The sequence below is a fragment of the Emydura macquarii genome, unplaced genomic scaffold (assembly GCF_026122565.2).
Source record: "Emydura macquarii macquarii isolate MOO-44397 ecotype Brisbane River unplaced genomic scaffold, CSIRO-AGI_Emac_v2 contig_2768, whole genome shotgun sequence".
Classification (NCBI taxonomy): domain Eukaryota; kingdom Metazoa; phylum Chordata; order Testudines; family Chelidae; genus Emydura; species Emydura macquarii.
In genome coordinates, this window is record NW_027132905.1 from 46,415,393 (window position 1) to 46,440,713 (window position 25,321).

The window sequence follows — 25,321 nt, forward strand, 5'->3', positions numbered from 1 at the left end:
GGCCCTTGTATTCATTTCTGGAACAAGTCAAGCAAAGCAAGAACTGTTGGTTTTCATTCAGTTCAGAAGTACCTGCACTCTTCTTCTCTTAAAAGCACTGAAATTACTACTGCTTGGGAAGCAAATGCATTTTCTACATTACTGTGGTTTGCAAAATAAACAGGCAGTTTGGCGTCATAGGGGTAGCCTGGCTATTTCCTCTGCTGTATATTTGTATAGGATTTGTTCCCCTGTATCTGGGTCAAGTCACGAATATTTGCGCATTTGTTGAATCTCTTGATTATTTCTGCGCTGGCTTTAGAAATACGAACAGAGGGTCACCCCACATCCAACTGATGCGCCAGATTTTGCTCTTCCAGACAATGGAGGCTTGGCAACAGGTTCAGCCAAAGTCTGCATTTGAGGACACCGAATACATTTCCCCACAATTTTAAAAAATGTAAATATAATAAAAGCCAAAGCCAAAACTATTAAAATTGGTTTTCCCCTTTGGAAAAAGCGTTTTAATTATTTTAAAAAGGTTTCCGTACAAAAACTGCAGCAGTGATTGGTATTTGCCTCTCCACAGTTTGACAACAGTAACTTTTTGATCATCGGCAGTTCTCTCAGGATCTCTTACAAACACTATCTTTTTGGCCAGTTGTGCCTGGAGCCCCTGCAAAAAGAGTTATAGAAAGCATTTAAAAGAGCTTTGGTTCTACATTCACTTGAGATTTAAAGTCTAGGCAATGTTAGCAAGGCTGGATTGAGAGAGTGGTGACACAAGCTCCTTTGCAATCCCCACCTCAATGGAGAGTCAAAGTAATGTTGCCCTTCTACAGCTGCAGGGAATTTACGGGGCCACAGACTGCCCATCTCTCCACCTCCCCCACAACAATTACATCTGGGAACTGCAAACTGAATATCTTGGGAATTTTCATGTGAGCCAACACCATCACTTTCCTTTCTAACTCCCTGGTGAGAAATGTGTTCCCTCTGTACAGCCTGATATTTGGTCCAGAGATGCATCTCCCATAAGACTAGCACCACTATGACCTCAGGACCTGCCAGGGTTGTCTTTATTCACATGAATCTTGGATTAGATTTCTCTGGGGCTGATGTCAATCTGTGAAATCAACACCAGCAGGTGTTGTGCAGCTCTCATACTAAGAATGCCCAGATCCCCTCTACTGCTGTGTGGTCTAAATAGAATAGTGGCTTTGCCTATAGCTCCCGGGCACTGGAGTGGGGAACACGCCATCACTTTGCAGAGAACAGTTTAACAACATACCGATCAGTTTTCCCAGCCAGGTAGGACATGCTTTTATTTCCAGCTGACTGTTGAAGTTTGCCTCCGGAAAATTTCTATATGAAAGGAAAAATGACCCGCCAGTGCATTAATTAACAAAATATATTTCAGAGGATACTTCTACTTGCATCTAACCTTGTCTTGTCCATCATATCTTCAAGGAACACTTTCTGCTTGTTTAAGTGGTGAGTTTTGAAGTACAACATATTCTCTCATTCACCTGAAATAAGCACTCCTGACAAGGAGCTTCTTCTTGACATTTCTGTCTAGAGATTCCATTGAGATAAAGTTTCTACAAACTAGATAAAGAAGGTAGTACAGAATGATCCTGAATAGGCCCTATCACCTTTCCTCCTCCGAGATTCATCCCCACCACTGCACTTTATTTTAGTCTACATCTCGTCTCTCTCTCTGGAAGGAGTGTGGAGTGACATTGATGTTACTGCACAGGAAGCTGCATTTCCCACAGTATCACATGTAAACCGATCACTTGTTAAACTCTAAACATAGTTTTAATGATCTGAAAGAGAAGCTTGTGGGAACCATTTGCTCATCAGTCAGAATGGCAGGAGGAGGGTGCACATGGGAACAGGACTTGTAACAAGCCTTATGGATTAGTGATTGAAAGTCTGCACTTCAGCATTCAGTAGCTAGTAGGGGTGGTTTGGCATGTCTAGGGAAAGCCCTAAAACTTCTGCAGAGCGTTCCCTTATTCTGGCCACATCATATCACTTTTATTTCTGTTCCTCATTTGAGAGTGTTCCCTTACCTTGCCTGTGTGGGCCTGCCTGGCTGGATCAAACTGAGATGACTGCTTGGATTTGCTGTTTCCTGAGAGACATGGAGTGGAGAATAATTACTATTAGAAAGGTTCTTTTAAATGAACAGTAAATTCACACCAATAGCAGGTGCTCTTTGGCTGTAATGAAATATCTAGGGCTGTCCTTCCTCACTATGAAACAGACTCTACTGCTAAGGAGAGAATAAGCTTTTAAATAGATCCTCATTACACCTGATTCAAGCCTCCCTATTTTCTACAGCTCCAGGAGGGAATCAAATACATTACTCTATTGTGTAGGAAAAGGAGCCACTGCCTTTGGTAATTCCAAGAAGAAAATTCCATGCATCATCATTTCAACTGGTTTTGTATTTAGATGGACAGATGGTGAGCAATCCACTTCACCAGACTGATTTCTCTAAATCTTTCCCAATTCTTCCATTAACTACGGGGCAGTCATTACTGTTTGAATGTGACTGAATTCTACACACCCACACAGCCTTTTCAAGGCTCAGCTAGGCAATGGTCTCCACAGCCTGCAGCCTCATAGGTGGGGAATCCAGCTCTTACCAGCAAACACTTTGAAATTAGACTTGCTGTAATCAAAGGGGGTGAACTGCTTTGGCATTTCCTGTTCCTCTGGCTGCTGGGGGGCTTTTGGCCGTTTCTTCTCTTGTTTTGGCACGTCTGTTCCTGGTTCACTTGTGATTCTCTCCCTCTTCTTACTGGCCTGTTCTTGCTGTAAAAGCAACACACCCAATGAAGGAAAATGTGATACATCTCTGCATGGCCACAGTGGGCTCAGGGGGCAACCGCCATAGATACCACGGTGGGGATTGGGGGGGGGATGTTGTTTTAGTACTGGGATCCAGGGTCTCGCTGCTTTGCTCCCATAGCAAAGGCTTTTTAGATTAGAAATACTGCTGACAATCATATACATGGGGCCTGAATCTGTTGTTGCTCTGTGTCAGTGGTTCTCAGCCTATTTACCATTGTGGGCTGCACATGCAGCTCTCTGTGTGTTATGTGGGCCACATCCACACAATATATAGACTACCAGTATAGACCTGAGGATGTCTCATGGGCCGCAGCTGTGCGCTAATTGGGACACAAGCGGCCCTTGGGCTGAGAACCACTGGTCTATGTACAAATTTTGGGGGGAACCAGAGAAAGAGGAAGACAGAGGTAAGGCAATGGCAAGTATTCCCTAGGATAGAGAAGAGTTGAAACTGGAGTAGGATGAGGCCCAGCACATATTCGCAGAGATCTAAAACAAGGCCTGTAGCCAAGTACAGAGTCAAAAGCACAGGAAAGGTTCAGTCCATAGATCCAGAGAGCTGGGGAGACACTAAGTGCCTTGGATTGGGGGCAGAATGTTTATATTTACTAAGGCTAAGGGTGTAGCTTTAGAGATGCTTATTTTGTCCTTCACTCTCAAATATTTGTCCATACCGCAGCTTGCTGACGGACTGAGGTAATATTTTCTGCTGTTGCTTTGCACTCCTTCTGCATCTGTTCACGAGTGGCTGTAAAAAGAACAAAAACAGCATATGAGATTCAGCCAAGAGACATGCAGGAAAGCAGGAGTGCGTTAGCAAAGATCGCTCTCAAGAAAGGACAAGGAGCTTGCTTTGCAATGGCAATCCTCTTTCACCTGACACCACATATAGTGCAATCTTCATGATGTGAATCCCATTCAACAGAAAACTCATGATCTAAAAGGGGTCATGTCCTCTAGACTATGATAGGACAGAACTATACCATATCTGGATATGGGGAAGCCAGCTGGCCGATTCCTCAGTAATTTGTTGGGCGGTGGGGAATGGTTTATTTAAAATCCCTCTCCACCATAGCTCTTGGCTTCTCAGCTCCCCTAGCTCTCTCTAACCCCCTCTTCCTGAAACACTCCCACCTGCTGAATAATTGAGGGCATCAGTCAGCAAACTAAGGTACCCTGCTGGCCTGGCTCCCTAGATCATTTAAAGGTTTCGGGTGTCTCCAAGACGACTGACTAATCAGTGTTCTGCCAAAGGCTTAAGCACCTTCTCTACCTGAGGAATAAACAAAAATGCAAAGTGTTATGAGTTTTTGGTAATACAGTGCAGATTAATGTGCCAGCCTTCAAATATTGGATACCTGCATTCAGTGTTGCACAGGTTACAGAGGAAGTGAATTTAGAGGATTCAGCCTGGAATACATATAATTAAGCACTATTTGCAGTCTCTTGTCAGCAAATGGCTAATATGCAAACAAAAGGGATGCTGCATGTTAGCACAGAAACGCACTGGGAGAGCTGTGTGTGAGGAAGTTTGCAATGCACTAGTCTACCCTGGGCCTTGTTCTACTGACTGTATCAATCACTCTGTTTCAAACAGCGTTATGTTTTAGCCAGTTACAAATATACAAGGACTAGATAGAGGAAAATGGTGGCCTGCCATGCTGAAAGGACCCTTTCTAGTTAAAAACCCTGGGTTATGATGATGATCGTTCTAATGCAAGCGCTCTGAACTACCAAGCAATCAGATCTGCATTTGATTTCCAATCCTGATCTTTTGGGAAGGAAGGAGAGGAGAACCTCATGTCATTCACTGCTAACCATTGGTTTTGACAGGCTCTGAAAGGACTCGTGCTCAGAGTATCTTGGCTGCAAAGACTAGTTAAGATGAAGGGCCTGGATAGTGATGTTCTACGGAGAGTGGCACTCAAGGGTTTGGAAGATCCACCCCTCTGCCCCAGCCCTCGCCTCCATCTCAGTCCAAAAAGTTACCTCTCGGCTGTGCTGCTTTTTTTTGGGCTTCTTCCTTTGCCTCTTTCTGCAGTTGTGCCTGACTCATCAACTTCCACTGATTGCTGATCTACATCAAAAGAAAAGTATCCAGGATCATTCACTCCGAAGTCAGGCAGTATGGGACAGGAGTTTAGAGACCTGTACCATCATTCACTTTGGCATACAGAACACCAAATTTGACTATTTGAATAATCTGTTGCATGAACCACAGATTAAAATATGACTTTTTTTTTTTTGGTAAAGAGTTCTGAGCCACATGAACGAACACCAAAGGATCCAAGTCAGGTATGGTGTCTAGTTGTAATTCAACATTTTGCAATGTGGGAGATATGAGCTGGAGTTTCCCTTGCTCTTTGGAGGTCAGGAATGCTGTAGAAGTCTGAAAAACTCCTCCCCTTTTCTGGGGAGAAAAGGAAGCAAAAAGGAAAAAAATCCAACTCATTCTTCCATCTCACACTCCTCAAACTTCCAAAGGAAACTCAGAATTCATTCATAGTCACTTGGCTCTTTCACAAAGTGCTGAGTAGTATTCAGAAAATTTGAGAAGTAGACACTCACTTCATATATTTTTGATGATGGGTCAAACTTCGCTGATTGTGAGATGTGGGCAGGGTTCTGTTCTGAAGGCAAATACTAGGAAATGGAAAATATAGACTGCTTTAAAACACAGATTGCTAAAAGGTGCAGACAACATACATTACAGTGGAAGTCACTGACAGCTGACATACAACACACTTAGTAGGTGCTAACTGAAAAATGTTCAAATTTAAGACCAATTCTACAGAAAGCTAATGTTTCAAAAGAATGTCAGCTCACACCTCTCCAAAATTACAAAACTTGAGGCCAATAGAAATATTTCTATTAAAAGTAATCCAAAAGAAACATTTCTTGATAGCATTATGCTCCAGTTTGCATGTCCAAACACACTGGAAAAATACATTTTAGTACATGACAAACCAGAAGCGAAATAGATTCAAATCAAGAGTGAAACTGACTAGTTTATTTTCACCATCAAGCTGAGAGATGTAAAATACAGTTGAAGATGAAATACTAGATTTAAAAAAAAAAGTCTTAATTAAAAGGTATGTCTAATAAAAGATTGTTTTTAAAAACATATTTTTAACCTGTTGAAGTGCGCCTCCTTAACATCCATTTCTCTGTATGTTTCAAAACCAAATCCAATTGTTTTCCTTGCAAAATACATCTAGCATACAACCTGCGATTCCAGTAGATGAGCAGTAGCTGATGTTTTGCTAAACTCCACCAACTCTGCTTTGTGGACATTCCTTCCCTTATGGGACTGACTATATTGCCCAGTTCACAAGCTGTCATTACAAAGTATGTCCCATGCCCTTTACCATTCTAAACGGGTTTTCAAAGGACTCCATTATGCGCCGAGCCTTCTGCTGTGCAACTGTTAAGTTCTTCTCATTCCCTTCATCCACATCGGGCTCCTTAAGGAATGTAGAAAAACCGTTATATAAAAATACGTAAGTTACATACAGACAGTTTACAGCCAATGATTCCAGCATTGTTTGAAACACATGATATGTCACCTGAGACTTTTATGAGCTAATAGAGTTAGCAAAAGCCAAAGACATTTAGGATATCCTCTAATGCCAAAAATCAATACCTCATAAACTAGGTTTTGCTTACTTGGAGTGAAGATGGAGGGAAGGGGGATGGGGAACTGAGGCAGTATTGAATTTTACTTCTGTACGTGACAAGCCTAAATAATTCTGTTCTGTAACAGTACTCATTTCACACTTGCTACCTGTTTTAGTAGTAGGTGAATTTTCAGTTGTATTTTTGTGCTCCTCAGGTTGCCATATCATTTCCTAATCCACCTAAAGACCCGGTGCAGGCAGAAACCCTGGGACTGTAAGAAGAGCTAATCCACTTGCCAGCTTCCTACCTGCTGAACTTGCTTATGCTGTACTCCTGACAGGGAGCACAGCAGTGTCTCCCGGGATATCCTCTCTTTCTTCAGCTACCCTTTTTGCAACATTACTACAATGCGTCACTGGTTTAATCAAACCTTTATTTTCTAAAATTCAAATGCAGACTTCTTCATATTACTGGAGCTTACACTGAATATACTGATGGTGGCTGTAGCAACAAGACACGTGGAATTCGGTAATATCTGTGTGCTGTCCATCTCCCTCTCACTGTCTGAAAAGAGGCTCCCACATTCCAGAACTGGTGCAGGTTCTGCAGAGAAAGGAAAACAAGGTTTCTCCAAATGAGCTTTCACTCAAGGTGAGGTCATCAGTGCTTACTTTAAGGTGTCAAAGAATAAAGACTACTTGAATTCCTTCCATATTAGCAGAAGTCAGAGGCTGTCTCCCATCCCTCCCAAATTACCTAAGGCTGAGTGGTTCTGAATATCATCCACAGGAACACGGGAATTGTCATGAGGTCCAAACAAATGATTCTCCAGCCTCTACAAATAAATTCAAATTACATATGTGATCAATACAAAACTGCTCTGAGACTCTTTAGAGGCATTTACATAGGGCGAAGTGACAGGCTAATCACAATTTAAATGTATGGGTGATTCTGAGGCTAAGTATTCCTAATATAGCTCATCTGCTAGTGTACAGTGAATCTGACACCAAAAGGATGACTGTGCAAATAGCTACTGGCCAGTAGGAATGCTTTGTTTCATAGACACAAGGTAGATAACCGGCACAGCTTTAGTAACTCATTTGAAATTTTTCTTCTTAAAATTAGTCAATACAGATTATAACAAACATGCACAAAACTTGGTCCAGCAACTGTAGTGTTTACTGATGGAATACTTAGTTTCTATAGCTTGCTTGGACCTTTTAAAATATTGACTTACGAATGGTAGTTTTACAAGTATTATAGCACACAAGGATAAAACTGGGTTAGCAGAGGGACAGGTTTGTAAAATGGAAAAGAACTACTCATTGGATTTAGCATAACTAGCTAGAATAAAATTACAATCTTCATGATATGGACCACTGTTCTGCTAGGGCAGTTTCTTTGAATTTCTGGTTTAACATATTAGCATGACTAGCATTACAGAGACAGTACCTCTGGGTTGGGCAAAGATCCTTTCTTCTTTACCCCCACTGCAGTTTCAGACTAAGATGGGAAAGAAAAAATAAGAAAATGGCTAATGGTTAACTTTGAAGCATCTAACCCAGTAGGCACAAGCTTCCTCTTACCAATATTTTCAACCCAGCTAGCAGTGTAACAGTTTTAAATTTCCCTCCCATATGTGCATCTCTGTGTAAGGACAGGTAAAACTAAGAAGCTGTTCCCATAGGAAGTGTTCATGCTCAGGAACGGCTTAATTTTACTGTAGGAGGATGCACTGCACGGTAATAGCAGCAGGAGTGTGCTGACTTATATTAAACCTCATGCCAAGCTCCTAGGTTGGGTGCACATTTCTGCTTTGCCAGTTTTGTGGGATTTATCATTGGTGATTTCTTATGTGCATCCAACAAGCTCTTCCTCCCTGCAAAGGTAAGTATTATGTGTGCATAAAGGCCGAACAGGATTATGCTCTAGAAACAGCACAGATGATTGCTTTTGCGCAATAGTGAATATTTCTACCCTGTTAGTCCTTTAGTTCCCTTAAGGGCCTGCACTGCTTTGAAGTCTGCAATGAGATTTCATGACATGGGGGTAGGAAGCAATGATCACAGGAAGTGCTTCTGCCTATAGCATACTGGTCAATACTCAGGCTTCAACGCGAGGTCACAAGTTTCACACACAAATGGCAATTCCCAGCAGCAGCCTTGCACATGTAGACTACTACTAGATTTCAATAGATACAAATACAATACAGGAGATTAATAGGAACCTCTGGAGGGCCAGGTGCAAGAGAGATTCCACAATAAAGTCCAGGTCTTTTGGGTTTTGTTATCTGTTGGTAAAAGATCTTCCTACCTTGAGCAGAGGCATCTCTCGGGCCTGTTGGATGAGGAGATGCATTTCGTTGATCTGTTGGCGGACCAGTGGTGGGACTGGATTGCAGCAAGCAATGATGCCCTGGGATTCTCTAAAGACATAACAAATGAAACCCAGTTTGTTATATTCTCAGATGATAAATCAAACATTCACATGCAAAGGACACTCAACCAGAGGCCCTCACTTCGCTGAATAAGGCAAATCAGATTAGTCAGTCACTGTCTCTCCAGTACAACTACAAACGTGTCAATACCATGTTTGGGCACATAAGGAAAGCCCATTAGCTCAGCCCCACTCCCTCATCACATTCTTTCTGCATCCAGCTTTAATTTCACTCCTTGTCCAATATCTATTTTCCTCATAGAAGCAGCATGGAGGCTTTTAAAATCACAGACGCAGTCTTATCTCTATTCAAGTGCAGATGGTAAATTGTGAATACCGAGCCCTCCAGAAAAATCTTGTTTACAGAACACTGTGGGGAACAGGAGAGGGCTCTGGCACCTACACATCTCCCTTTACAGATGGAATCAACACCTATAGGGTGTTAGTGAAATTAATCTCCTTCTCCTGTAGCATACTGGTGGAGATCTCAAAAGGGAAAGGAGATGCAATGACTGGCAGCAGTATGACCATGCTTTGCATTAGTAGGCTATGTATTCCTGACAAAGGCATGTGAAAACACCTGTTTTTCATAACCACCTGGCTTCTGCTGGAAGAGCTTAACATTTTAATTCTTCTATTTCCCTGCCTTGAAGAAGCAAAAGCAAAAGCAATGCTAACTGGTGGGAGCAACAAGCTAACCACAGAAGTAAAAAAAAAAAAAAAAGGAAAATCCATGAGTAACTGACTGACGGACCTGGGATCAAGTTAGAGTATAAGCAAATGACCTTCGGGTTGTATAAAAGTGACAAAAACAAAAAGCTATCAATACGTACTTGGGCAGTTCCTCTGCTATCTTTAGTAGCATATGGTTCGGTAGCACATACCTGCAATGCAAAGAGCAGTAGCACTGATATGGTCATTGTGTCAGTGTTAATCAGACTTATTAACAGAGAAATTTCATGAAAAGAAAAAAAAACAAACCAAAAAACTTCCAATGTACCACTCTGCCTGGATCCAATTTCTAAAGCATTGGGGTCAGTTAAAGTGAAATTAATCAGGATTAATCTAGGGAACCAGAGGCAACCATCTATCCTTCCCCCCAACTTTTGATTTCTGATCTGGAGTGTAGGGGAGAAGAAGAACAGACGGCAGGAAGTGGTGCCACTAAAGTACTGTGCCTTTCACTGGATAGTGTCTTAGATATGTAGGAAGCACCCAAATCAACCATTCTTAGCAACAGATCCAGTGTTTCTTTCAACGAGCTGTACATTTCTGCAGAGATCCATTTCAAATGTTAAAACTGTGCCTAATTAATGACTTCCTACCCTGTACTCTCATCCTCTTGACGTGCCATCTTGTCTCTCCAGGCAAACAGCAATTTAAAAGCTGTTAGCTGCTGAGTGTTGAGATGCTTTTTCTGCCTCCTGTAGAGCTCAAGGTAGGAGTCCTCTGAGAAGATGGGTTTGATGTATTTCTGAACAAGAAGAATTAGAGAGATTGGTGATCAGTATCAAACAGAGTAATGTACCAATCCCCCTTGGCATTTCCTAGGCTGTGTTCTCTCTATCACAGAGAATCAAGCACACAAAAGAGGACTAAATGCAACAATGGCCCAGGAATTCAGGGCTGAGGAGCTGCTTGAGGTTTTCACTTTAAACATTTGATGCAGACATTTGTTTTTTATGTTTTAGTTCCAGCAATGCTCATTTTTGCATTTTAATTTGGAAACATGAGGAAAGAAAGTTTCTAAGCCCAAAAGCATCCACAGACATGCCAGATCTTGAAGCCTTGATAGATTTGAAAACTGCCTAGTGAGAGCAAGAGGTAGGCGGTGTGTGTTTGTCATAGAGTTACAGAGTGCTCCAGTATCCCGGGCTTTCATTAGGGATATCCAGAAAAATGAGGAATGTAAATAAATATTGACTCATTTGAGACGTTTCAGCCTCTTGACACCTGCAGGCTGATGCGGATCAGCAGCAGTGGTTTAGAAGACAACCAAAGGTCTTTTCAAATAGAGGCCCCTTAACTAGTGGAACAGGTGAGCCCACACTGTGTGGGAATGGGGAGAGAGTTTAAGCCTGTAATACTATTTCCAGATATACATACTGAAAATTAGGGTTTCTGACACAGAAGGTAGGAAATAGGCCAGGTGGAACCATGGGTACTTCCCATCCTAGATATTCTGTATTCTGACCCAAATAATTGGTCCCCAGGTGAAGATTTACCTTCAGGCAGATATCCCTGCTGCGCTGCCACACCACCTGCAGCTGAGTGGGCTGCCCGTTTCCTTTCTCCCACAGTGCCTCTCTCACTTTATCGTAAATGTAGAGCAGGTAGTGAGTGTCGTCTCGGGCGTACTGCATCATTTCCTCTGGCAAAGGGCTGGAAGCAGAGAACTATCACTGTTGCACAAATGCATTTAGGAGCCCTTCTGTCATCCCTGCAGTACCTGCTGCCACAGCAAGTGAAGACAAGTTATATCTGGGTCCCTCCCAAGAACTAATCCAGGAATTCTCTGGATTGCTTTCACCAGAATCTCATTTGTGGGCACTGTTACAATGATTTTCTCCAGTGGAGCCACTCAGAATCAGATGGCAGGGGGTACCTTGTACAATAATGTGGCTACCACTGTGCACCTCTACATACCACACCTGTGCTCTCCATGAGCCTGGGAAGATCATGCTGCAGAGACCATTCTCAATTCCAGATCCATCACTCAGACCCTGTACTGATTTACATAGTATTTTTGTCTGGAGGTTAGAGTTTTTTAGTAGTGCATCTTGCTACAACAGAATTGCAATTTTAGAATGCTAGGCTGAGCAATGCAGAGAAAGAAGGTGGCAGCAATTACTTCTTCAAGGAGGAGGCAGGTTTTCTCATAATATTACACTGTAATTAAGCACCGTTCCTACCGCATTAAGTCAGCTTCCAAAAGTCTTTTGATTCACTGATTTAAAAAACATCTATTACAGCATTTGGCAAGAGCTTAGTGCTCACCAAAGTAAGAAATTGAAACAGACAGAGCCAAGCACAGCGTATTGTAGGTAGGCGCTCTACATACTAATCTCAACCCCATTCCACAAATCTGCTAATGCATCTCAACTGTTTTGAAGCCCTGACATTTTATTCCAGTCCACCACCACCACAGCACTAACCAAAAATCCCAGTAAACTATGTGGTTTGGGGCCAGGTTGAGAAGTGAAACACAGCCATTAACATGCAAATAAATCCCAAATTTGACTCTTAACTCTAACACCAACACATCAGGATCAAACTTTTACCGTATCCTCCAATCAGCCAGCTGATAACGCTTGTCAGCTTCCACATGGCAATAAAGTTTTAGCAAGTGGTCCAGGGAATGTCTTCCAAGATTGAGGAGACGGGCAGCCTGGTGAGTATCAAACATGTTCACTAAATACAGACCAAAATCTTTCTGTAGCCACTCCACATCTGAGTCGGCACCATGAAGGACCTGCAAGGCAACACAATCAAATGCATTAGATACAAGAACATGAGATGGTGGAATAGCACTTGGGATGACATGATGATCAGTTCCACTTAGGGGCCTGAAGCACTGTGGCACCAGAATTAGAAAGTTGTGTTTCTAAACCAAGACCTCTTTGCTAGCATTTCTCTTTTCACCCCCAGTGGCACAATGGCAAGTACTTGGTTTCACCCAGACCATGTTTCCACACCATGTCCTTTCAACAGACAACTGATAGATTTTCAATAGTTTTTCTCTCCCCTGCCTCCTTCCCCAAAACATATAGTAAAACCCAAGAACTTTGGAGTTGAGGAGATGCCTGCTAACTGTTCAATCACATTGCTTGTGGTGCTCCCCCATTCACTGCCTCTTGTGTTTACACATTTTTTATCTAGTGGGCAAGCTCTCTGGGGCAAGTACCTTGTCTTCATACCTGTCAGTAAAGCACTAGAACAAACAGAAATGGTACTTGGCTTGTGTTCACCACAGTCTAATGGATACAGACCTGCCTAAAGCCTCCTGATGTGTGGTCAAATTCACTTTTGGGCCAGTACCAATCAAGCCAACTAATGGGCACTCACCCTCACAACAGGGACTTAGATGCTCCTAGCATCTTAGGACGTAAAGGCTGATCTAGTGCACACTGAAGTCAAGGGGAAATCTTTCCAATGATTTCAATGAGCATTGGATCAGGCCCATACTGTGGCTCTCCCACTTGTGCCAACCCTTCCTCTTTGTGGAAAGCAGGGACTGGCCAGGGCAGGAGGGGAAAGCATGCTTTCAGACAGAGTTAAGCCAAAAGTAAGTTCTCCAGTCTTAGTCCTGAATAGCTTGAAAGTGCCTACTGACCTTTACAATAGCAGGGTCCGTAAAGGTTTCATTCAGAATGTACATGTCACTACGTAGTTCCAGGGTGTCAATAATGAAATCTTCCATCCGGGTGGAAATCTGCATCAGACATGTTAAGCCCAGGAAGCTCCTATAGGAATGGTGCTACCAGACAAAGGACAGAAGTTAACTTAGAGCCACTGCAAGAGTGGTACTATGAAATACAGAATGACCCAAAGACAGAGGAAAAGATGAGAAAAATAAAGGAAGGATTCCTCTAGGCAAAAAATAATTACATGAACAGGTTTCATATCTTTGCAATCATTGCTACTGTCTTAATAATACATCATCCAAATTAATTTTGAAGTTGGTCCTTTCCATGGATCACAGCAAAACCCAAAGGATCATAGGAAGAATTCAAAACAAAGCTTATTACAGTAAAATAATATTTGAGAAGTTAAAATGTCAGCCAAAATCCCATGCAGCTTTCTGGATAATAAAATTAGCAGGCTTTCCACATCAGACCTAGGACATCTCACCTAACTCCACATAAGAAGGATACGATACCCAAAGCAACAGAGCAAAAGAGGACTGAGAACTAGAAGGATAACAGAATAATGTGAGCTGCTAAATGCTAACTCAACATATGTAATTTAAAACAAAGAGCAACACACTTACTTCCAAATCCACAGCAAATTCTTTACAGCTTACAAGCTTTTCATTCAGTTCTACCAAAGCATCCAGGGTGGAGATAAAATGGCAGGGTGTCTCCTTGACAGGCCTGTACATCTGACAAAGCAAGTTATTAGATACCCATCTGGGGGGATGCAGCGTTCTCCTCCCACAAAATCCAAAAGTTTCTGAATTAAAGACTGCTATCACCGGCTGTCATTGCCCCCCCTATCATAACTAGGCTGCAAGCAGATCATCTACTTCTTTCAACATTTTTTCTAGATTCTATTACTAATTTAAGCTGGGTACTAACCTGGAGTTGTGGTTTCTTGAGAACTGCATCTGGTGGAATAAAGTGCTCCAGTTCATATTGGTAAGGATGAGCAAACCTGCACGAATAACAAAAAAGAAATGAGCATCATTCCAATCAACTTCTCAGAGCCAAAGAGAGCAGTTACCAAGATACACACTTTGTGAACCACCGCAGTTTGCCTAGTATTGACCAGAAATCCTAGCAAAGGGCAGATTTGTCATGTATAGTTATAAAAAATTATGAACATGTATGGAGGCAGCTACAAGTGAAGAAGCATGTATATGCATAGACACACAGAAGAGCCATATGTGAAAGTGCACATGCAGAGGTGCTGCATGTGACAGGAACATGCATAAAAGGATTGCATACAACTGTATTGTATTTCCAGCACCCTATTGCCTATTTAATTTCTTACATGTCTTGTTCAGTCTGCTGAGTCCTCTGTTGATGGAGGAAATCGGCCAGAGCAGCTGGTACATCCAAGTCCTCAGGACGCTCCTTTCGCTCCCGCCTGCTTTTTGCAAGTGCTGAATGATCAAGATGGAAAAATTAGACAAAACTGTACAAATAACGTGTATTCCTAACTCAAGTTTCTCTCTGCAATGCCTAACCTAATACCCCATTAAAATGATTAAGTACTGTAAACCCTGACCACTCCTGGCCTGCTGCTTTTAAGTACAAGATACTGTTTTTAAATACAAGATTTCTACCTGCGCCTCATTTTATAACACAGTAGTAGATATTACAAGAACATGTCACCCCTTAAAGATTAAGGAAGATGACCAAGCAGTACTTTGCCAGACCTCTGCTGAAGAGATTGTAATGTACCAAGAAATTTTAAAAATTTAATCACATGTGGCATGAGCCTTCCAAAGACGAATAATTCTGGGTTCTGGCTGCCAAGCACTGCTCTGCAATGGAAAGGCAACTAGTGGCTCTACCTCCATTATGTGCGCTATTAGATAGTGATGAAAAATAATAAACCAAAGAAAAATCAATTGTTAGTAGCTAGAACTACAATTGCATTTTAATGGAGAAATGCTGATTCAATAGCAACAGAATGACTGATCGTAAAGACGTGGGATGTTATTGTGGTAGGAAAAAAAAAACTATTGAAGCTTTTGGTTGCCTTGTGTCAACTATTTGGACAAGGAAGCCAAAGCAAAGAAGCTCAAGTCTAATAATTTCTTTCACCATACTAATGAAAAGAAACATTATTTATTCTAAGCTCAACTGCATTTATGCAGGACCTGGTACTTCTTGACATTAATAAGAGCCTAGTCACTGACTTTAGTGGGAGCAGGATCAGCTCCAAAATACATTGTGTGTTACAGATGGTTACATGTATGCCCACAGCAAGACATTTTATACAGACTTGACTCTGTAATAAGATTAAAAAACAACATAACGGCAAGCTTACTATTTCTAAAGGGTTTAGTCTCCTTCTGGGATACATGTTCTTTAGATTCAATTATTGATTTTGGCTTGTGAGCGTTGGTTTCTGTTTGATGTTCATAATAAGAATAAATAATAATACCACCTAGCTCATATTATTATTATACACTAGCCAAGGCAAATGAAGCCCTCTCGCCCTGGCCTTCTTACCTTCAGGCAGTGGTTTCAGTGCGTTGGGTTTGACAAAAAGCTTAGGTACAAAGGGAGTGTTGGAATTGTCAATCTTCTCCTGAAATTTGAATTGGGGTCGAGTGATATTCTTGGCATGCAGCAATCGGAAGGTTTCAGACTTTGTTCTGTTGGACTCTCCACTCTGTTTAAAAAACAAAACGTGAATGGATTTTGAAAGAGTTTTACTAAGACTTACCCTATGCATTTGAATATTAAACTCCAGACACAATAATGAAAAATTCTCCTGAAATCAGAGCACAGTATCTAAGGTCCATAAAACAGCATCTAAATTAGCTCTAATTCAGATTAGAGAAAGATCTATGTGTATGAAGTATAGATCAGAAACCCAGGGATCTTGAATCTGGAGTAAAGAGAGGGGAAGTAAAAGTGTAAGCACAACCAGGAATCTAAAGGGTCTTTGGGTTACCCCCCACCCCCAAACCACCATTACTACAACTCAAGCCTAAATAAAAAGCTCAAGTTAATTAAAATCAGCTGACTGCAGAAGTCTCACTTTGCGGTTCCAACTGGAAATGATTGTCTTCGGGAGCTGCATTCCTGCAGGGAGGATAGGCTGCTGGTTCTTGTTCACTCCTGCTGCTTCATCCAGTAAAATGCCCTGAAATTCAGGAAAAAAAGCTGACTTAAAATTGTATGAAACATCCTGTACTTGGCAGTCTGGCTTGACTGAAAGGAGAGACATGTGCAGCTGCCTCCATGCTCATCTCCTCTGATTTTGTAAAGGGCGAGGGTGGCCAAATGTTAGATATGAAATCCTAATGTCAGGGCTTAGAGGAAGCAATTGCCAAGGAATCAAAGGAGCGTTTCTTCAGACATATTCATGTGCTGATCATCTTAGTTCCACACTCTCCACTGTCATCTTATTCTCCACTGTGCCCAGTTTTGAGATGGGCCAATATTGAGTTAGTCCTGCATCTAATTTGCTTGACAGAGCATGATAAGTAAACAACTCTCAGCCATGCTTAGAAATGAACTCTTTTTATAGAGGTGGCATTGTCTAGTGGCTGATGCACTGGCCTGGGAGTCAGGTAACCTTTTTGTTTTTCTTTTTTTGTATTATGGCAGCATCAAGAAGCGCCAGCTGAGATCAGTGACATATCAGGCTAGGTATAGTACAGGCAAATGGTAAGACAGTCCCTGATGCAAAGAATCGCACTCTAAAAAGACAAAACAAAGGGTTGGAAGGAAAACTGAGGCCCAGAGAGATGATGTGACTTGCTCAAGGTCACACCACAGATCAATGGCAGAGGCATGAACAGAACTTGGGCCTCCAGATTCCAGCCCTAGATCACAGTGCCTTTCTTGGGCGTGTTTCACACTCACTTTGTGCAAATGTAAATGACTGTGTGAGGTGTCAGGCAGCAGAGAATAAAGCTGTAGGAGAGTACAGGTACAGCACCAACACCCAGTGTACCATGGGGCCTGAGAAGCACTGATTTAGATAACTGGTTTAAGAGTCTTTGCTTGTGAATGCAAGTGGCACTGAGGTCTCTGCTTTCAGCCACATGTTAGTTTAATCAGCCACCAGCCTCTCTTCTTCATGGTCGGGGTAATTATTCCAGCTCCTTTGCTCTCCTGGGGTAGTACAGAACACATCTGCTCTGGCACCTACACAGGCAGTCTTCTCTTCCAGGCTGCATTTTTACCACCTCATTTGCGATGGTAATGTCTGATTGACTGTCTCTGGAGCCCTGGTTTCTATTCCTGACTTGGCTGTTGATCTGCTGTGTGACCTACGTAAAATCATGTCACCTTTCTGCGTCTCTGCTTTCCCTTCTGTCCTTTGTCTATCTTGTTTATTTCGATTGTAAACTCTTCAGCCAAGAGAGAAGGGACACACTTTTACTGTGTGTATGTACAGCACCGAATACAATGGGTCTCAATCTCAGTTGGAGCCCTTAGGTGCTATTGTCATACAAGTCCTTATGGACTCAGTTCCACCCTGTAGCCATGATCTAAATATAGAAAAGTGACAGAGAGCTCAGAAAAATAGCCTCCCTTGGGCTGTATTTTTTTTAAAACCAAGAGATACTTAAGAAATAGTGACAATAAGAGAATAAATATTTAAAATGAAAGAGGTCAGAGATTTAGAGTGAGGAACAAAGTGTAATTGCTAAATGTTGCCATTCCAGCTCCTGTAGAATGAATGATCTGCTGAATCGTTACAACACAAAAAACATAAGGAAAGTTTACTCACCACTCTTTCAAGAATTACATCATTGGAGTCAACCAGCAAATCAAATTTATCTTCCAGCTCTGTTGCTTTGCTGCGATCCTTGATGTGACTGCGACAGCCATGATACTGCATCACCTTGCTCATACTAACAAGAGAATAGTTCAGTACCTCTTTAAATGACATTAAAACGAGGTACACTAAAGACTGGAACTGTTTATTAAGATCTCTCCTGAGCTTTTGCTACTCTGGGGTTTGCAAAATCAAATACAGACCCTTTAGATACCATTGTAAGAACTTTGAACATAAGAAGCTCTGAGAAAGTGCTAGGTATTGCTATTAATTTCCAGTGGATCGACGGAACTTAGATTAAGCCATCTGGTTAGGAAGTCACTTTTCCATCAGCCCTCCCCTAAATTGTTACAGCTATTTACAGTTATAAATTGAATGACTCCATTTTTATCATTACCATTTAAATTTCATGTATCAGAAAAGCAACTGAAACTTTTTCAAAACAAACATGTAATAAAAAACGCTGGTATCTTGCTTGAAATTTGCAAAGAGAATTCTCTGCCTCTTACTCTGTTCCCTATCGTTAGATTTCACCACTGACACAAGAAAGCTAAAATGTCTTTACCAGTGAAGCAGTCTGTCACCTTGCGTTTCACAGTATGCCCGGAATCCAGGAAAACTGCGATAGAAGTCATATTCATCTCCAGTCTGAGGGATCCCATTAGATGCCTTAGTAGCAGCCACCACAGTGCCAAGCGCATGCTGTTAAAAAGCATCACATTATTAAAATATAATTCCACAATGTATATTCATTTTTCTATGATTGCCATATTACACAGTAATCCCATTCCTCACATTACAACTCCTGCACCAAGAAACACTAGGCTTTTTTAAACAAGAGAATTTACAACCATTTCATCCTAACTTAATGAAACGAATACTAAAAAAATAAAAGAAAACTTAAATCTAAAAGTTTTTGGTTTAATGGGAAATATTGGGGGTATACTAGCTCCAACTTCAGAACTAGGAAATGCTGCCTCTCCAGGGCAATGTCTATGTTATAAAATTAAGTCAACCTAACTTACATCACCATACAGCCACCGCAGTAACTGTAGCGCTTGTGCGTGTCTACACTTTACTCCTTGTGTCAGCAGTGTGCATCCTCCCATGAGTGCTTGTATTGATTATACTGTCAATGTGGGGCATTGTGGGAAGGCTCCTGACAGTCAATAACGATCTATATAAGCAGCGTAGTGTCTATGCTGACACTGTGTTGACCTAACTAGATCATTAAATCAGTTTAGCGGGGCAGTTAAGTCAGCAGAAGCAAAATTTAAGTGTAGACACTTCCAAAGTTAGGTTGATGCAAGACAGTTTACATTGACCTAACTCTGTAGCGTAGACCAGGCCTAGGAAAAGGTGCATGGGTGAGGGAATATGTAGGAATTAAGTTTGTAGTGATGGCAATAGCAATGCTATGGTTTGTTAATCAGTTTGTAGAAAACTTTGTCATGCTTGGATTAATAGTCACATGTAAATGCCCACCTATATCCCAAAAATCAAGACCTAGCAGCTAGACACAGTCTGAAAAATCAACTTGCTATAGGGAGTGCATCACAAAGGAGGCTGCCTCTCTTGCACCTACCCCAGTGAAAATTTAAGAATACAGAGAATCCCATGACTCCAGTGTTGCCAAATCTGTGGGTTTTTTCCTGTTATGACACAGATAATGATATTTAGGGCTGCATTCAGCACCAGGGCCTAGGCATGAGCTAATATGGTAGTTGATGTTCAATTTATCTCACTACCACGATTCTAGTTCTCCAGGGAAAAGCTGCTGCAGGGAAAACGCTAGCTAATCTGAGGGGTTATGTTCAGAGCTTGCCAGGAACAGGAAGACTGCATGAAATGAGGAAAAGAAGAGACAGCATCCAGTGCCCACGGAGACAACTCTGGTTCGGGTACCGTGGCCTGCGCCCCTCCATTGAACAGCACTGCCAACAGACTCACTCCACGCCAGTTAGATGCAGCTGGCCCCCACTCTCCCGGGGCAAGATACAAACTCGCTCAGCTACTCGTAGGCGCCCCGGGTTACCCCACACCCCCCAGGTTCCTGGCTGCCCGGCTCGCTCCAGCTCTGCACAGCCTATGGCGACCAGCCCTGTGCTGACAGGATGGGAGGTGCAAGCCCCAGCAGCAACAGCCGATGGGCCCAGCCCCAGGAACTACCCCGGGCCACCCACTGCTCCACGCCCTGCTTCTCCCCACCGCGCCGCACCAGGGGGCGAAGGGCCCCGGGGGGAAATGGGGCAAGGCCAATACTACAACTCCCGGCATGCACCGCTCAGCCTCGTTCTCGGCCGCCCAAATCCCACTGTGGGGGGGGCACAGAGAATGCTGGGAAATACAGTGTAAGCAGCTTCCCCTCACGCCTCAGCATCCAGTGGGGCGGCGAGCAGCAAATACAGTCCCCAGCATGCCCCGCTGCCGGGGGAAAGGTGCCGCAGAGCACGCTGGGAGTTGTAGTCTGCGGAGGCTCCCTCACGTACCTTGACGAAGGAGTCGGCATCCCTGAATCCCGGTAGCACGGTATCTGAGCAGCCTCCTGGCAGCTCCTCAATACCGCCGCCGCTCCCCGGGTCCATGAGCTGGCACGTCTTAACTGCTGCGCTACCACTCCCCCCACTGCCGACAGCCGCCATCTTGGACGTGGACCCACGTGAGACAATCGCTTACTCTCGCGATAACTGAAGCGCAAAGGGGGAGGGTGGCTAGGGAAGGCGGAAGTGCTGCAAGGCGCATGCTCATTGAGGGGCGGCGAGGAGCAGGCTGCGCCTGCGCCATAGCTTATCTCGTCTGAGCGAAGAAGAGGGCGGGGCTCTACAGGCCCATCCCTCTCAGCCAACCCCTTGTGCCACTGCCTTCCTTCCCCCCACACTTGTGCGCGTGCGCACACAGCCTGCTGTGGTTTTTGGGGGGTGCCTTAGACCGTCCAGCAGGGGCCGTGCTGCAGTGACCTCCTCCCCCCAGCTCCACCATGGACACCGCCTCTGTGACCTCACAACCCCCAGCCCCTGGGCCCCGCCCTGACCCCCCCACCATCTCTCGCCCTAGGCCAAAGCCAGGTACTAGCCCTGGGGTAGGGCAACCTTCCTGCCACTTCCAGTGGCCCTCTAACTGCAGCCAGCTGGCTGTCCCCCCACACCCCAGCCCTCAAACACAGCCCCTGCCCCATGCTGCTGGAGTAGGACAGCAAACCTTAGCCTACCCCTAAATGCCAGCACTGGAGGGGCTTGATTTAAGGTTAGGAGAGGTTATTCGCTCCTGTCCGTTGTGATGGCTGGAGCAATTGATTAAGCCGCTTTTGTCAAGGGAGATGTTTTAAGAAAGCCTGGTCTAATTTTGACTAGACTTCAACCTGAGATAAGCAGGGTCACATTTCTCCTTTGATTTTGGGGTCTATTCTACACCAGTTCAGATATTTGTGGCATAAATTTCAGTCTGCCAGTAGATGGAGACTACAGGTCAGGTTTTGAGCCATGGCATGTATTCTACCCATATACAATCTTGGGAATGGATTATTTCAAAGCACAAATAGTCAAGGTCAAAACAGGTTTACAACCAAAAAAGCCACCCCAAAACCTATTTTTCCCATACCTGTCCAAACAGTTTGGATTTCTCATATGTTTCTGTGAGCCTGTGTTACACAGGAGACACAATGATAATGGGCACTTCTGACCTTAACAGCTTTGAATCTACATCAATACAAAACATTTGCTCGTACAAGACATCATCTAAACAGTCATCCCTCCAAAAACACACCACGCTGATCATATTAAAATTCTATTTTGTGCGTCTCACCAAATCAATTTCTTGTGCTAAGAAAAGAAAAATGCCCAAAAATCTGGAATAAAGAAAGTTTATGTTCTGAAGGATATAGTTACAATGACTGGAAACTAAAACAAAAAGATTTATGAACAGGCAAACTCCTTTGATATAGGTACTCAATCTTGACTTTTATTCATCTACTGTCATGAAGGAGCTATAGCAGCATCTGCACTGGTATAGAAGAGTCAAATCCATGACAAGAAAACAAGTTTCTTAGAGATACCCAGTCCACTACCAACAGTGTTTGTGCCTTCTGTGGGTTTCTGCTAGTGTGATGATTCTGTGCCTCAACTCAGCTCTTCCTAAGGAATGCTTGGAATAAATAAGAAGCCAGTCAAAATCTTTTTACATTTTGGTGTAATTTATTGGCACAAAAATATTCAAATACAACATGGCATCTAAACATGGCTACGCTTTGTATTTTGTGCATTTTGTTTTAATATTTGTTATTAATAATTCATAACTTTATTTACCCTTTCCCTCATATTTAATATCCATTTTTCTCCCATTCCACGTGTGACCAGTTCTCCTCCCTTCTGCTTTTTGTCCTGAGTATTCAGTTTTCCTTAATTATTTTCCAATACTGCTCTTTAGTCCACCAGTGTGGGAAGCTCCCAAGTGGTATTCTGATTTTACCCTGCATCCTCCTTGCCATAGATCAACCCTCTTTTGAGACACTCTGCTCTGACTGGCTCAGAGTCTTTGATCCTGGATCTACAATCCCCTCCCTGTGATTTTGGGTGAAAGTACAGAGTTTTGGGACCGGTGAGGTAATGGGGTAATACAGACATGCTTCCTTCCTCTTGCTCTCTATCCTCCAGCTCTGTCCCCACACCCTAAATGTGGATTCTTGCATGAGTGTATCGAATTCACTGCAGCCCCACCAACAGGACTGACCAGGGCAATGATTCATCTGCAAATATTTTAGTATAGTTACATTGTAAGTTAAGTCAAAACCCGTATTTTGTTATTTTTAATGGGTCACCAGTTCCCCAAAGACCAAGTGAACCATATATTTGTGGTTTAGTCAGTCTTCATTGTTCTGGAAACCCAAATCAAGTCTTGTGTTTCAGACAACTTGTGTTTTTCAACAGCAGCTATGAGTTGGCTTAAACCAACTTTTAATATACAATAACTCTTAATTTATATTTCAAAATATTTGACAGAGGCTGTATTTCAGTCCAAGATTTCAGTTTGTAGAAGAATATATCTGGAGCGCAAAAGCCTCCAATAAAGGCTGTGGATTCTCTGGAATCTTCTGTTACCAAAAAGGACACCTAAAGACAGTAAAAGCAATACTTCAATAGTGCAATACTTCCCATAGCTCCATAAAAACAAAGACTATGTTAAGGAGGACTGAGGTCCCTAATGCCCAGAAGCCTTTCTGTAATCACAAGGACACTGAGGATGGGAAAGGCCCATGCCTGAGCCTACTTCTTGATCCCTGATCAACACTCCTACTGTCTGAAAATCCCCAAATCTCCCGATTCCTTGAATACAACCTACAGTTAATGAAGTCGTAAAAAGATGAAGGCATTATGAAAATGTGCTTGTTGACATCAGATAATGTAATTTCCCCACTATAACTAGCAATTGGAACATCTTATTTCAAGTGCTTAAAACCTTTGAATTGATCATAATTGAAATGCACTAATCCCCTTTTCTATCTATAACAGATTGCTTGCTTACAGGGTAGTGCTGAATGGCCACAAAAGTTTACAAGCTTAGACACAATGTCTACTCAGATATCCTGAGCATGATTATTGATAAGACTAATAACTTGACTATTTTCCATTCAACAAACCCTTACAACTAATTTATTCCAGAGAAATGGGAGAGTAGATTTTGGAAAGCTATTTTAAAGACAAACTCACCATCCAATGTAGCACTGGCAGAGATTCTCATGGGAAGTAGCTTGCTTAATAAGCAATTCTACCTGTGTGGGTACATCCAGAGTTTCATCATGCGAGAAGTCTCGACCTTTACAATTAAAGTGAAAAAAAGAAAACATTAAGGAAGGCCATAAGCCAAATTACATAGCTTGGTTTTGGGTGGCAACTTGTGGAGCTATGTGACGATGACTCTCTCTCCTCTTATGATATATATTTGGCACAGAACTGCTCAAAGACAAAACCACAGAAGTCATATTGAGCTATTTTGAATCTTTTAGGACATCAACTCCTTCTCTATCCCCACCCTCTCCTGCAAACAACAGAAAAAACTAATATACTGTCTCCAATGTACTTCTCACAAATTCCTAGAAGAAGGAATCCACTACCTAGCTACATTAAGTACCTCATTTGAGTGGTTCTTATTCATCTTAAGAGTCTAAAATGTCACATCTAAATGTTTCCAGTTGTGAAGCCAGTAAAAAGGAAGCCCGTTGCTGGAAATTTGATATAGAATCATCACCAAAAAGATGAACTGGTCAAATCTGATCCAGATTAGTTAAAATCAGCTCTACATTTTCCAAATAAGATTACTTTCCAGAGTACAAATTACAAAGCCCACATATATTACACTAGACTGCAGAGGAGGCGAGAAGCGAAGTACAAAAATGGCTCTATCCAATAAAGAAACAGGATACTTTGAAATAAAATTGATGAAGAACTAGCACAAAATAGAAATACGATAGTGCCGGGTTAAATCTGAACATAATTCGAATGTCTGTATTACTTTTAAGATATTTTATTTTAGAAAGTATACACTTACCAGTGAGTTTATCTCGAACCCTGTTAATAATTTGAATAGCCTTCTTATTGAGAGCCTCTGGCTTCACTAAACCATCTCCTACTAGAAGACAGAAGTGAAAACCTGTTTAGACTTTATTTGGACAACAACGATCAAAACAATTTGTGATGCAGATTACTTTTTTGCCCCGACTGGTTGACACACAAGCTTCTGTGAGCTTTCTACTGGGTTTAATTAGAGAAGTGAGCAAAGACACAAGTTCTTATCTATGGTGACAGAGAATCCTTTCTGCCCCACCTTGGATAGCTCTCACCTATAGGGCAGTGAGGGTGCTGATTTATGAACTAGTTGCCCATAATGTAAAATGTATGAGGTTCACACAGGAACTTACTGAAGGAATGGATGGATTCAGGCACTGTGGTCCCAGTTTTCTTATGTGCTGTCTCGCCCAGCTCCACATTATCCAACATTTCTAATGAGAGAGGGGAGTATATCAATACAGTGATCAAATACAAATAAGATTGGCATCATTTGCTTTTCAGGAGATTCTCCTGCATAGCACTTTGAATGGTGTGAAAACTTTGATTTTAAAGGAAATTATGGCAGTGTAAATAAGAAGCCCAAAGGCAGATAAAAAAGTAACATTTTTTAAGGTTCAGTTTGTAGCACCCACAAAAAAAAGCCTTTATATTCAAGTTCAAGTATTTTGTGTAAA

General features: G+C 42.3%; 2 protein-coding genes across 2 annotated transcripts in view; both read right to left on the reverse strand.

Annotated features, from left to right (window-relative positions):
• Positions 1-468: 468 nt before the first annotated feature.
• Positions 469-20,741, reverse strand: EXOSC10 (exosome component 10). The gene is made up of 25 exons (XM_067567411.1): positions 20,577-20,741; positions 18,653-18,789; positions 18,040-18,163; positions 16,336-16,440; positions 15,801-15,963; positions 14,611-14,722; positions 14,196-14,271; positions 13,889-13,999; positions 13,232-13,375; positions 12,180-12,370; positions 11,124-11,280; positions 10,224-10,372; positions 9,732-9,782; positions 8,776-8,887; positions 7,915-7,965; positions 7,219-7,297; positions 6,944-7,065; positions 6,213-6,308; positions 5,413-5,487; positions 4,834-4,921; positions 3,519-3,592; positions 2,637-2,805; positions 2,058-2,119; positions 1,271-1,344; positions 469-655 (listed from the first exon to the last, which is right to left on the reverse strand). Exons 1-25 carry the CDS (start codon positions 20,727-20,729, stop codon positions 625-627), a joined length of 2,706 nt encoding a protein of 901 aa, XP_067423512.1. The 5' UTR covers positions 20,730-20,741; the 3' UTR covers positions 469-624.
• A 1,516-nt stretch (positions 20,742-22,257) lies between these two features.
• Positions 22,258-25,321, reverse strand: part of MTOR (mechanistic target of rapamycin kinase) — a 105,297-nt gene continuing 102,233 nt past the window's right edge. Inside the window, exons 57-60 of the mRNA XM_067567413.1 lie at positions 24,998-25,078; positions 24,628-24,708; positions 23,790-23,895; positions 22,258-23,192 (exon numbers count right to left, since the gene is read on the reverse strand). Of these exons, the coding sequence (XP_067423514.1) occupies positions 23,177-23,192; positions 23,790-23,895; positions 24,628-24,708; positions 24,998-25,078 (284 nt within the window). The 3' untranslated portion in view covers positions 22,258-23,176. The remainder of the gene's footprint in view (positions 23,193-23,789; positions 23,896-24,627; positions 24,709-24,997; positions 25,079-25,321) is intronic.